Source organism: Triturus cristatus, chromosome 7 (genome assembly GCF_964204655.1).
Source record: "Triturus cristatus chromosome 7, aTriCri1.1, whole genome shotgun sequence".
NCBI lineage: Eukaryota > Metazoa > Chordata > Amphibia > Caudata > Salamandridae > Triturus > Triturus cristatus.
In genome coordinates this window covers 148806374-148820742 of record NC_140590.1, presented here as the reverse complement: position 1 = coordinate 148820742, position 14369 = coordinate 148806374, and the positions used below count along the sequence as shown (strand labels likewise).

Genomic DNA, 14369 nt, shown 5'->3' with positions numbered 1-14369 from the left:
TTGTTCTGCTCAGTGGTCCAGTTCCCTCTATTTCTGTCATTCCACTTCTTCACCTGTGTAGAAAACAAGCAGCAGTGACAAAGTTGCACCCACACTAGTGTTCCTTCTTTGGGGATGAGAGACATGCAGCCATAGAACCGAAATAGCACATTTCTTTTACCACACATGCTTAGAGTCAGAGAAAATCTTGAAAGTGGAGGAAATCTTGAAAACGCAGAAGCAAATAATATTTATAAAAGCTATACATTGACAGAAGTAATGAGTATCAATCGCATGTCCTACAAACATTTCTCGTAGACCGTGCTTGTATTTCAAAATATGAAACGCCTATTGTTGCATCCGATTACGCATAGTTTGCTGGAAAAACTGCTGGCTCTTCCTTGCAGCCTCCTATGGTGCTCTCTGCTGCCCAGGCAGGAGTGAGCTCTAGAGGCAAACAAAAAAGAAAATAGTGCCACAAATGAACGTACATTAAAAAAAAAAAAAAAACACAAGTAACAGGGGCAGTCTGCTGGGAAGGTCCAAAACAGCAAAATGCGGGCCGAATTAACTATATTCACGAATCAGAAGCAACCATTTACAAAAGGCATTAACAGGAGCCAATAGAAAACATGGGAGGTGCTTCAAGCCCATATTTCAAAGTGACAGCACATGCAGCGCATGCGATGCCTAGGTGAAACAGGCGCTTGGGCCTGTGTTGAGCCAGCAAACCCCACCATGACAGGAACCCATGTTTTATTTAGAGTGGCGCACTGTGCATGCATTTTTTCTGTCCGGTATGGTCACACAGTGCAACAACATTTCACAGCAATAATACATTCTAAATGTAATAGAGCAATGAGAAGAAACAACACAACCACATTCAACTCAAAGACATTTCTAAACGCTGACCATAATAGCTAGGGCATGATTTGTACTAAACGCCATTAAAGTCAGACCCAAAATAGGGCTCATCGTCTCATATTAATGCCCCTTTTATCAAGTCAAAATTGCCCCTTTTATCAAGTCAAAAGTTTTTGGTATGCATTCTGCAGGAACGCTGTTTGAACAGTCAGAAACTCTATAACAGTACCAGGCACTTAATTCATCTACTGGATTGTATACTTAGGTGTGCCTACCAGAAAAAGGTACCTCAGGTTAAAACGTAAACCATAGAAATGTGTGTGACAAATGAAAAATAATTATTTTCTGGAATATGACTTCCTTGCTTGTTTCTCTAGGATTGCACTGGTTTACAAAAGCATCTCTATCCATACTTGTAATGAGACTGAAGACTCAGGAGATGCCTCACTTCAGGGCAACGTTGTCCAGGAATTGCACGGGTGCAGACGTGGAGCACTAGGGTGAGCATGGGAATTGTAATTATAACTCATGGGGCGAGAGCATGGCAATTACGATTCCTGATAAACTTTTAATGAGGGTCATGATTGAATCAAGGGAAACTCATGTTGCCCAAGGGTTTATGAACAATCAATCAGGAGAAAACAAATGTAACAAATCTCATAATCACTCGTGTGAGATGAGAACACAGATTTCAGCAACTTCAGAACTTCCCAAAGCATCCACTGAGTCAACCGTGACAGTCAATCATCTGTGTAAGGTTCTTCATGTCTATCATTCCTTCGAATATCTTCATACTCGGATGCGGCCTGGGTGCCATCAAGGACCTCATAAACATTGTCCACGTTTTGAGAAAGACTCCGTCCCTGTAAAATAAAACATTTCTTAAGCATATTGACTTTGCTTGTATTGACACTCTCAGGCCTTACTCTAGATATTTTGTGCACCAAAACACAAAAAGACTGGAAAGATTATTTTAATTTACCCTGTCAGCAAATGAGCAAAATGGTGCGATTCCTTATAACAAGGCAAATATTGGTAAAATAAATAGTTCTGGACTTTCAAGGGTAGTTGTTTTATATTGTATAGATTGCAAGACTGTGGACAATGCATGGATACATGGTGTGGCATTTATTATGTCTTTGTGCTTTTCATGATTATGATATGCATGCCTGTAATGGGATGTTGGACATTGTATAATGGGGGTCTATCAGAGTCATTGTGAGAATGATACCATTAGCCAGGGTATCTAAACATAAGACCATATACTTTGCTCATGTGTCAGATATTTGCATAATAATGCCATATAATGTAGGTGTTCACACTAGCGGTGGGGAAATTAACACTTTGCCTCCAAAGTTGCTAAACTTCGCCCTTGATAAGGGTGGGAAAAGGATCAGCTGAATTCATAAAAGGTGAAGTCCAGCGTACACGCCTTCTTTGATCAACTCCAATATTTGCTAACCTCGGGCCACAATTGTGCTCCGCCAGTGGAGTGTGCGGAGATTTGCCTACTCCGCGTTCTACATAGAACGCGGAGCATAGGGCAAATTCCTACTCCATTGCGGAGCGGAGTTGGCCAGCCCCAACCTCCACCCTGTCTAATAAAAAATTAATATTACTTTATTAAAACCCAAAAAATAAACACTTACCTGCGTCCCCGGCTGGCCTCCACCTCTTCCTCGCCGTCTCTTACTTGGGTCAATTAGCTTGCGAAAACTGCGCATGCAAGTACGAGTAGGAGATGGCGAGGAAGAGGAGGAGGGCAGCCGGGGATGCCGCAAGTACAGGTAAGTGTTTCTTTTTTGTGGTTTTAATGAGGTATTAATTTTTTAATAGGCGGGTGGCGGAGCAGAGCAGAGCGGAGTTCCACGGAGTTTGTTCCCAACTCCCTGGACCTCCACGTAGTCCCGCTCCACCAACTCCTCCCGGGGTTAATATTTGCTAGTTAAACCGACATGGGCAGGTAAACCACCTAGGTTGCCCATCACTAGGGGGCCACTAATGGTGAAAGAATTACACAAAAGACATTTTTTGAACTTTGAAGATTTACACATTAATATATTAACCAGCAATTCATCTCCCATACTGACTTCCTGTGCACAGGACATGACACATAAGTAAACATATTTCATCATAAAGGGCAGCTTTCCTTCGTGTCCACGAGAACAGGCGACTGTAAACGATTAACACTAGTTGCAGTAGGCCCAGCCCTGAAGAGGCCAGATACTGTAATGTAAAACACAGTTATGAATGACATGCTGTCCGAATTAGATCAATTCAGAAAAAAGATGTGTGAGAGACTTAGGGACTGAAAGAACTGATGCACAATGCAACTTATGTTGTAGTCATACAAAAGAATGATCAATGAATGACGCAATATAGATATACATCTCAGGCATTCACCATCACTGACACATTTTAGGCAGTACCTCAAAACCGGGCTCTTTGACTGAAGTGCAGTTCCCCTCTCCCCCCAGCGCCTTGAGACCCTAAGGGGTGAATAGTCGCACTTTACAAGAGCCAGATTGATTGATTGATGCATAATAAATCCCTTCATCATACACACCAGTCATTATGTTCACATATTCATGGAGGGAATTCACGAAAAGCGCTAGATGCTCAGCCCCTGGTGTAGAATTTCATCTGGCATCGACATATCCGAAGATAGTATAGTATGGGAAGCAGATATTTGAGCACATAAACGAGATCGCTAACATTTCCTTACTGGTCAAGCCACTATTGAACAGGAAAATGTGTAGGCTTTGCAGTGCTATTTGGCAAACACAGTGTGGCCATGACGTAGGTAGGGGTACAGCCCCCAGACCTGATGCATGGCTCAACGACCTGATTGCCATTCTATCTGTGAGAATTAAAAAATGACAAAATGAGTGATGAGCACCTTAGTAAGGCAAACCGCGATGGTTTAACAGACTTCAACCTGGAATGTTCACTAATTTAACACAAGTCGCATTAGATGTTGATAGGGTACCCTATGTATATAAAGAATACCTAGGAAAACAAATGTAAATGAATGATGAATACATATATTGTAATGTCACAAATTCTGTTTGATATGTCTACTGGGCTTAAAGGAAAAAAACATAAGTAAAGAGCAAAAAACAACTTCACTGGGTAGAGTTTTATTCTTAGGGGCCAATTACAATCTCGTTCGGAAAGCATTCCTAACGAATCAGTCCCGGAATGGTTTCCGGACGACTCGAATCGGGTGAGTCCGTCCGAGCGATTTGGATGCGTCATACTGTGCATGGTTGGAAAACGGGTTACCTAGGGTACCCCCATGGACCCGATTTGGAGGGCCCCAGGTGAAGGGGGGCATGTTACTGGTGCCGCAAAGATAGATTCCAGAGAAACCGATTTGGAACCGCTGTCCGAATTTGTCATTGTAATTGCTCGCTCGGAAACTGAGTCCCAAGAGCTGTACTATTCGGCTCCGAAAGGATCGACCTGTACGAATGCCTTTCACAACCGATTCGGAAAGCTCCTACAATTTCCGGACATCGTAATCGGTCGTTCGAAACTGGGGACGATTCGGTCAGGAACAAGGGTTCCCAATCAGATTCGGCACACCTGAATCTAATTCAGAGCCCTATCAAATGAGATCGTAATCGGCCCCTTAATGTAGATTTCAGTTTTTTATTCTGTCAATAATCGTACCACTATTTTCCTGTGCTCTTTGATTTCCTCTTATAATCCCAGCTCCTCTTATGCTTAGCTTTCTTATGTCGTCGAGCTGCACCTTCCTGTGCCTTGACTAACTTGCAATCTTTTGGGTCATTGATTTCTTGGTTATGCATTGAATGTTACTCGCGTGAAATCTTCCCTATACTGAATGTTCTTTTACAACATTGCTGAAAGAACTCTTACTGGCTGTTTGTCAGTCTAAGCTTTGGCTGTGGTAAATTGTTTTGTATTCTATTCTCCATGAATTCAATACATGTACACCGTTTTTGACAAAGGCTCTATGATCAATCAAATACGGAGCTAATTAAATAAATACCATAGCCACAATCATTTAGGGAGATTTGTGGTTGATTTATGTATTTATTTCAAGGAAAATTTGTATTTTCATAATTTTTCAGAATGTTTTATTCAGATATTTGAAATACAGTGTTTTTTGTAGCAAACATACATCTGAAGTTGCTCCAACTGTGACCTAAATTAATAAAATGTGTGACTATTTTGGTTTTGGAAAGTCTGGTAGGGGGCTGCTGCCCAGAAACCAATATAATTTCACTGTACACTGGTTTGGCTGCCAGTCACTAAAAACGTATTTTTCTAAATTCTGCCAGAAAATATTAACGATGTTCAGAAGGTGGGGATTTGAGGACAGATATTTAAAGATTTTTTTTTTTAAATGAAACCTTAAAATAGAGGAATTGTTGTTGGAGTTACTGGACATGTAGTTTGGGAGACTGGTTTGCTTTAATACAATATTACGATTCTGTGAATGTCATCCCAATAAAATCGCACAATAAAATACTGCAGTAAAATAGTTTGGTAGGTTAATATGTACGCTACAGAGATCTGTGTGTAACTTCTCTGTTACATATTGAAATTGTGATAGGAATGAACCAGTCCTTCATTTGTCAGAGGCCAGTCAGTAAAAAAGCAGCTCTAGACACATGTGAGAATTTTAGATAGGTCTACGGAGCTATAAATCTCGAGGTCTGGGACATTCCCTAGACCTCGAAATGAACCACATTTCAACCCTCTGGTAACTTGGCACTAACCAGTCAGGTTTAACCTAGAGGCAAAGTGTAAAGTATTTATGCAGCACACAAATAGTAAAAAAGTGAAACAGAAGAAAAATCCCACACCAATTCAGGAAAACGGAGTAAAATGTAATACATTATTTGACAGCAAAATGACAGAAATGTAATTAGTAGAACCGGGGATACGCAATTTTAAGAATTTACATAAGTATAGCACCTAAAAGGACAAAGCATCATCCACAGTTATGTGGACATGAAAGACCGGGTGAATGTTACAATTTCATGCTGACCATAATGGAGTGTAGAAATAGGGATCAGGTCAGTCCAGCGAAAAACTTTACCTTCTAAAGTCCAGCACAAAGTGTTCTGTCTGCGGTGGAGAAGGCTGTGCGAGGTAGGGAGAGTGTCATGGATGGTCATTGCAGTGGCGTGCAGAGCAAGCTGGGTGTCACGGATGATTGGTGCTGTAACATGAAGATCCTGTTGGGTGTCTGGGATGGCTGTAGCTGGACACTTACATTGGCTGTCACTGCAGGCTTTTGATGGTGCAATTTTTGCATTGCCACACGTCCCTAGCAGTCGCTGTGGCATGAAGAATCAGGTTCACCGGAGCTTCGCATTGGCAGTAACCGCGGGAGGCAACATCTTGGTGTGAACAGTCTGTTTGCGGATGCAAAGAGCCCAAAACTTCGGGATTTCTCCTTTCCTTGGAGGGGGAGCTCAACTGATGCCACAGCAAGGACCCAGGGCCGGTGGGGCACCTGTTGGGGGATCAGGAACTCACTCTAGCAGAGGCCAGCAGGACTCAGACCGGTCCAGTTGCAGGTCCAGCAGCAGGTCATCTGGGCAGATACAGTGATGCCTATGGAGCATGTTATATCCCTGTAGTTCAGAACAAGTCAGTCAGCTGACCCTGGAGTCATTTCAGCCTGGGATGAAGGGTGCAGGTCCAGTCTTCTTTTGTCAGTCAGCAGGGCAGCACAGCAGCAGTCATTCTTGCAGAAGAGCAGCTCAGCAGCCCTTCTGAGTCTTACACTGGTCTTGAGGAGTACTGAAGAGTTGGGTCTTAGGGTCCACTATTTAGCTTTGGTGCCAGCTTTGAAGTAGGAAAAGTGTCTAGAGGGTTCCAAACAAAGAGGTGCTTGGAATTTTTTGCCTTCCTGCGCTAGCCCTAGCTTGTTTGGGGACACAAAAGACTAGTGTAAAAGTATTTTCGTGTATGCCAGGGCAGAGCCTTTGTGATGTGTAAGTGTGGTAGGTAAAAGCTTTGCCAGCCTATCAAGTCAGAGATGGCCAATCCTGCCAACACCTATTGCCCATTTGTCTCGCAGTCTGAGAGCAATACACAAAGACCAATTGCCAGCTACCCCTAGTCAAGTGACCCAGGATACTGGCTGCAGGCACCAAATGGTTAGGACAAGAAAATGCCAGCTTTCTAAAAGTGGCATTATCAGAATTGTTACTTAAAATCTAACTTTACCATTTAAGAGGGTATTACATTACAATTAGTTAGACACCAAACTCAACATTTCTACTTGCTCCCAATTGAAAGTTTTCACTTAATAAATTAACCCAATGTTATCCTAGGGCCGAGGTAGACCTTGAAGGAGAATGTAAAAGTTTTTCACTAACAAGACATGCAAAACTTAAATGCACATGTGCAACTTTTTAAACACGCTGCACCCTGCCCTATGGGCTCTTTAGGGCCTACCCTACGTGTATCTTATATGTGTGAAACCTGGAAAAGGTTTATTTTGCCTGGTTGAAAAGGCATTTTTAAAACTGCACACAAAGGCTGCAATGGCAGGCCTGAAAATGTCTGGAAAGGCTCTTTAAGTGGGTGGCAGAATGAGTGCTGCAGGCCCAGTAGTAGCATTGAATTTACAGGCCCTGCATACACGTAGTACCACCTTACTAGGGACTTGCAAGTAAATTAAATGTATCAATTGGGTGTAGGCCAATTTCACCATGTTTAAGGGAGCGAGCACATTTACTTTAGAGTCCTAGAGCCAGCAAAAACAAGAGGATTGAAGGCAAAAAGTTAGAGGATAACCAGGCCAAGGATGTCAAGTCAGACGCTTATGGTATGTTATGTGTATTTATAAAGCGGTCTTTCCCCAGAAGTGTCTTAGTTCTGTGACTAAAATAAACCCCATGTTTTCAATACATTTTTGAAATTCTTAAGGCATATAGTTGAGTGAAACCAGGGGTAGAGGGGGTTGTTGTGCCAGTATTTGGTTCCTTTTGGAGATGGCAGAAACTTTCCATAAACAAGCAATGGCAATTTGGAAATTCTATGTGTGCTGCACAACGCAGCACACATGGAAACAGCAAAAACTAGAAGAAATAAAGCATTTCTCCTTGTTTCGCCTGCTTAAGACCAGGTTTTCCCTGGTCTTAATTTTTGCGCTGCCTCCTATTTACACCACCCTTGTAAATAGGGGTCAACGTCAAAATCAATGGGTGTTGCGGTGGAACGCCCACCGCAACACCCATTGCGCTCCCCTTTCATGCTAAGTACAGCGTGAAAGAGGGCTTTATTTACAAGGCAGAGTTAAGCCACGTTGGCTTAACTCTGCCTTGTAAATAAGGCAAAGCCCCTATTGCCACAACAATGTCACTTGACAGAGTCAAAAGCTTTTGAGAGGTCTATGAACACCACTGCAGGTGAGTGTTTATCTCTTCGTGGCCTTTTAATGATATTCTGAAGCAGTCAGATTTTCAAGACAACCTCTCACTTTCATGAAGCTTTTTGTCTTGCATTCAAATTGATGAATAAAGTGAGTTTTTTGGTCAAGATTTTTTAAATACCTTCATGAATGCTGCACCGATTGTAATCAGTCTTATTTTGTTTAGTTCAGCGATCAGTATATTCTTTGAAATTAGGATCAAACTTTTTTTCATTATACATTCAGGGACTCTTCTCATAGTTAACCAAGTTGATCATTTTTGACCAGCAGCCTTGATTGTTTATTGTAAACATTGTAAAGATGATTTAAGCCGATATTGTCAGCCCCGTTGCTTTATTTAAATTTGATTCTTCTAACGCTTTAGTTATTTCAAGAAGTGTAGTTTTGTTGCATAGTCTTTTAATATCCCATTCTTCTGGTATTCTGTCAACATGGATACATTTTGGATTCTTGTTCTCTTTTATATTTTTGTTTTCATTTAATTTTTTCCAGTTCAGCTAGAAGCAAGAGTTCATCTTTTGACCATAGTTTGGATGGTTTGTTGCTTGCGAGAGCTACGAGTCCTGCATAATGTTGTACTCTTAGATGTGCCTGCCTTGCATGTTGTGACATTCCAATTTTTTTTCCGAATCTGAGGTCACAGAAGTTACAGAGGAATTGTCTCTCTCTTACCTTTATTCTACTTTTGCATTTCGATTAGTGGCCTGCAATGCTGTGGAATTCTGCTTACTTGTCACATTTTGAACAATATGTTTTTAGGTCAAATCATTTATGCTTAATGGAGACACACTTTCTAAGTTCTTTGAAAGTTCCCATTATGCCTCCACATAAATCACAGTTGTATTTATCATCGGGATATTTCCAGTGAGTGACTTATTTGGCAAAATCACTTTTCTTGTTATTGAGTTTCTCACTGACCTCATAAACATAAGGTAATTTTTCAAGTGTCAATGTAACAGTGTCACTCTTGGCTGAAGAAGCTATAAATTCAATGCTTTTACTGAGGTCTAGCGGTACCTCACCTTCTGTTAGTATGGAGGGTGAACAGGGTGACAGTGTGATTTAAATCATTGTCATTTATTGTGTTGGTAGAATTGGGTGTTGAAATGACAAAAATGGTAAGGAGATCAATGATTTGTGGAAAAGACAGCACCTCCTTTCGCCAATTTATCAGGGTTTTTAATCTCCAGTAACGACTCCATCTGGAATTGTGATTGTTAGCATCGCCATTTCTCACTATAACTGGTATTTCAAAAGTGTGAACTAATCACACCTAAGAGTCAGAAAACCCTGGGGGCTGTCAGGAAAATTAAGCAAGCTATTGCTCAGTCAGAGGGTGCTGGAATCGAACTGTGAACCTTGTGCTCTGGACTCAGCCACCCTAGCCACTGCTCCACATCTCCATCATGCTCACAGTCTTAATAGAACCTTGTATTCGCCCATCTCTTTAGACCTCTCCTCAAAGAGCATTCTGGTATAGAGTTAGTTACCAGTGGGACCACTTGGAGATGAAGGCCACTACGACTTTGAAGAAGTTAAGAGAGTCATAGGTATTCCCGCCATTTACCTGAGCCTCATTGATTTTCTTCATTGTGACATTGGGCAAAAATCACATTGCGTCAACATTTGACTCGGGGCTTCGTGATACTTTGTTTTAATTAAACAGTTGGATTCCCCTGGTCATTACACCATCTCCCCTAGATTTTGAAGGACCAGCAGGAGTTCAACGGATACCGCCGGAACCATGACGCATTCCAAGGTTTGGCCCCCCTCTCTCGGGGAGAACGCATTCCAGGGCCCCCTGCCCTTCACAAAGGAAAGAGAAATCGCCCCGGGGCTCCCACCGCCTTCTCCAGGAAAGTTGGCATTACCGTTATGGCTGGGTATGGTCCTGATGCTACATCACCATTCATTTTCAGGGCTAGTTGATCCGGCAGGGGAGTTTTTACATGCTCTTTGGTGGAGTCCAACTTCCTTGGCCACCGTCCTGCTGTCTATATCAACCACACCTTTTCTGGGGTGTGATAAGTGTCTTTGGCCTTGCTGTCACTGCAAAGATACTGCCAGGGAGGGCTGTAACTCTTAATCAATCAATCAGGATATGTAGAGCACAGCAGTTTCACCCTTGATGGTCTTGAGGCACTGTCGGACCATTGCTGCCTGTTCTCTTATTGGCTGAACATGCAGGTCTTGAGGACCTTCCTAAATTGCTGGTTTGATGGTGATGTTGTGAGTACAAGGGAGGTATTTGCAGGTCTTGGCCGGCATATGGAAGAAGGGGAAGCCTCAGCTGTTTGTCTGGTGGATGCGACGGGTGGCAGCTAAGGCGAGGTATCCAGATCTGAGTTTTCTTGTGGGCTGGTAATTGGTTACACTTTGGTTTCCGTATGCAAGTCCTGTGTCCTTGTATTCCTGGGTGAGCAGCTTGTACTGGCATCTCTAATAGCTGGTAGCCAATGGAATTTCCTTAGGTGAGAGGTTTGTGTGTCCATCTGGGGAGGTTGAGGATGAGTCTGACCACTGTATTATGGATTGTCTGGAGTTTGTTCATGAGTTGGGCTGTTATTCCTATGTAGAGGGAGATGTCGTAGTCAAGTCTGCTGGTGACAAGAGCCACCACAGCTTGCCTGGTGTTGGTCGGGACCATCTGAAAACCTTCCTGAGTATTCGGAAAGTGAGGAAGCAGGTGGTTGAAATGGTGCAGATTGTCTTCTTCATGGATAAGTGGCTGTAGAGGATGATGCCGATGTTGCGGGCGTGTTCGTTGGGTATGGGTGTAGGCCTAGCTCGGGGGGCCACTGTTCGTTGCTCCAGTGTGTGTCCTTGCCTTTCCCAAAGAGGAGTACTTCTGTTTTGTCAGTGTTGCATTTGAAACAGTTGTTGTTCATTGAGTCAGCAATATCCTTCATGCATCTTTGGAACTTGCCTTTGATGCAATCCAATTGAGAGCTGCTCCTTGGATTCTGATCTGGTGGAGCCTGTTGATCAGTGTGTGGTGGGATGAGGGCCACTGTTTCTCACTGGTCTAGCAGCATTCCGATGTCATCTGTGGCTGTGACTAGAGACGTCTTGGTAATGTGGGTTGTTCTGAAGTCCGATTAGGAGGGGTCGAGGAGGTCATGGTTCTCCAGATATCTGGTGAGCTGTATGTTGATTCCCTTCTCAATAACCTTGGCTGGGAAGTGGAGCAAAGAGATGGGACAGTATTCTTAAGTTCTCCTGGATCCGAAGATGGCTTCTTCAGCAAAGGCTTTACATCAGCGTGTTTCCAATTCTATGGGAAGTGGGCTGTGGGGATTGAGGAATTGAGGACCTTGGTGAGTTCTTTGCTGATGAGTTAATTGCCGAGGTTGAAAGCATGGTGGGAGCAGGGGTCTGCATGGGCTCCGGAGTGGAAGGATTTACATGACAATTTCCATTTCCTTCTCAATGAGGGGGTTCCACAAGGTGAGCTGGTGTCAGTCATCAGTCGGCATGAGGAAGTTGATGCTGTCTGTGGCAGGTAGTTGGGATCCAAAGTCTTGGTAGACTCATTTTTTGGGGAAAAATTCTGCAAGGCCATCACAGAGATCTTGCAAGGGTATGATGTTGTTTTCTGTTGCTGAAGGGGTGGTGAATCCCTTGACTATATTGAACAATTGCTACCTGTTGTAGGAGCCATCATTGATGTGGGTGGCCAGGGTGGTCTTCTTGGTGTTTTTGAGGAGGTGGTGGTAGCAGTGGAGGGCAGCTTTGGAGCATATTTAATCCTCGAGGGACACGCCATATTTTTTTTTTTTAAACATCTTTTTATTAGTTTTATACAAACAATATTATCAACAATTGTGTATATTTTCCAGACTGTGTCAATAGTATAGGTATGCGTACAGTATATATATCAACACACCAATGCATCCCTTTACATCCAGTTCTTGTCGTACCACAGTGGTATTCCTCTAAGATCAAGTCATGGCTTTCTTCATCTCTATCCCTTCCTTCCCACGTATTCAACTTCGGCTAGTATGCTCTCTCATCGCTGTCCAGACTACCCTCAATTAACCCCCTGCAACATTCGGTATCTTGTGGTGCCTTAGTAATTCTTTACTTATTTGCATTCTAATTACACAGTATGAGCAACCTGCTATCCCAACTCTCACATTCCCTTCCCCCTAGTGTGCATTTCTTTCACGCTCCGGCTCTATATCTTCTAACGGATGTTCAAGTAGGTAGCATGTTAATGGGGCCCAAATATTCTGAGGTCTGGAGGCCCTAGGCAAGAGCTCTGAATACAGCAGAAGTTGCTCTTGGCATGTCACTAGATCGGCAATCCACTCCTTGAATTTTGGGGCTCTCCCTCTACCCCACCGACAGGCCACCCTCCTTTTTGCCATTAGGAGCACCGTTGCCACATATTTCCGATGCGCCGTCTGTATTGGTTTTACATAACCTAGTAGCGCCGTCAGCGGTGTGGGGTCGATTGGTGTATGTGTCATATGGGACAAAGCTTCAAAACTTGGCACCAGTATTCATTCACCCCAGGACACCCCCACGCTAAATGTAAAAAATCTGCTTCAGGCGCTCTACATCTGTCACAACGGTCTGTATCTCGTAAGTGGAAACGATTTAGCTTAGCCGGCGTATAGTATAATCTACGTAAGTATTTATAATGTATCATACGGAGTCTGCTGCTGGCTGCCACTCTTTCAGTTTGCAGGCAGCAATATTCCCATTGTTCATCCGATAGTGTCATGCCCAGTTCTTGGTCCCAACGCGTCCTTGAGAGTGGGTCTGCATACTCCCTCTGCATGTGCACTGTTCTATATATTAAGGAGACAAGTTGTGTGGCCGTTTTGCATTTAAGCATTACTTGCAATGGGGCTAGCGTCTGAGGCTCCTCTGGAAAATTCGGAGTGAGTGTACGTATTCCTTGCCCCAATCTGACATATATAAACCTATCCATTGGGGTCTGCTGTAGGCCTTGTAACATCTGCTCTGCTGAGCGGAACTTCCCCTCGTAATATAAATCCCCCCATGTCATTATATGCGTTCGATCTTTGAACTGATTAAACAGCTTCTCTTGCAACAGAGGCATATTCGGATGATACACTAGAGGCAAAGTGGTCGCATATGGCATGGGAGCTCCCATGAGGCGCTCAATCCTACGCCAAGCGCTGACCGTGCAAGTAACTGTTGTCGCTTTCCTATCCCTAGGTGTCACCGGTACAAAGAGCGCGCCATCTAAGGGCATTGGATGCGCCAGCCAGTGTTCCGCTGCTACCTGCGGCATATATCTGGGTTGCATCACCCAGTACCAAATATAGTGGGCCTGTGCGCTTAAGTAATATATCTCAAAATCAGGTACACCAAACCCCCCCTGCGAGTATGGTTTAGTGAGTACATTCCAATGCAACCGAGGTTCTCGGCCCCCCCAGGTTAATCGTGTTAACTCTGCCCTTAGCGTCTTGAAGTGTTTCCCGGGGTAAAAAGGAATGTTAAGGAATAGGTAAAGTAATTGGGGCAGGATCACCATTTTAATCAGAGACACGCGTCCTGCCATCGATAGAGGCAGGGCAATCCATCGGGTTACGCTATCTGTTATTCGTGTTATTGCTGTGCCATAGTTTAGCCGCATTAATTCATCTCGGTCTCTTGTCACTCGAACCCCCAGATAGCGCAGGTCCTCTTCACACCACTCCAGAGGATAATCGAGTGAAAATCTGTGAGTTGCCAGCGACAGTGGAAATATACACGATTGACCCCAGTTAATGCTAATTCCAGACAGTTTCCCAAACACAATAAATTCTCTCAGGATTGGGTTTAAATTTTCGTGCGGATTCCGGATATACAGCGTGATATCATCCGCGTACATCGAGATCAGGATCTGTCGCAGATTGCACCGCAACGCCCTTTCTTGGTGATGTTGCCTCAACTTTGCCGCTAGCGACTCCATTGCTATGGCAAAGAGCAACGGAGAGAGTGGGCATCCCTGCCGGGTTCCCCCTGTAATGGGCAGTGGTGCTGATGTGTGTCCATTTAATAATATCTTGGCCACAGGTAGGTTATATAACAACCGAATCCATGATAAAAATAGGGGCGGGAATCCCATGCGTCTCAATACTCCGAA

At 43.5% G+C, this 14369-nt stretch overlaps 1 protein-coding gene across 3 annotated transcripts in view; it reads right to left on the bottom strand.

Moving 5' to 3' along the window:
- Nucleotides 1–203: 203 nt before the first annotated feature.
- Nucleotides 204–14369, bottom strand: part of LOC146809069 (sialic acid-binding Ig-like lectin 12) — a 503656-nt gene continuing 489490 nt past the window's right edge. For all 3 annotated transcript variants that reach the window (XM_085615877.1, XM_085615875.1, XM_085615876.1), the window contains one exon: nt 204–1706. In XM_085615877.1, coding sequence (XP_085472003.1) covers nt 1584–1706 — 123 coding nt within the window. In that variant the 3' untranslated portion in view covers nt 204–1583. The remainder of the gene's footprint in view (nt 1707–14369) is intronic.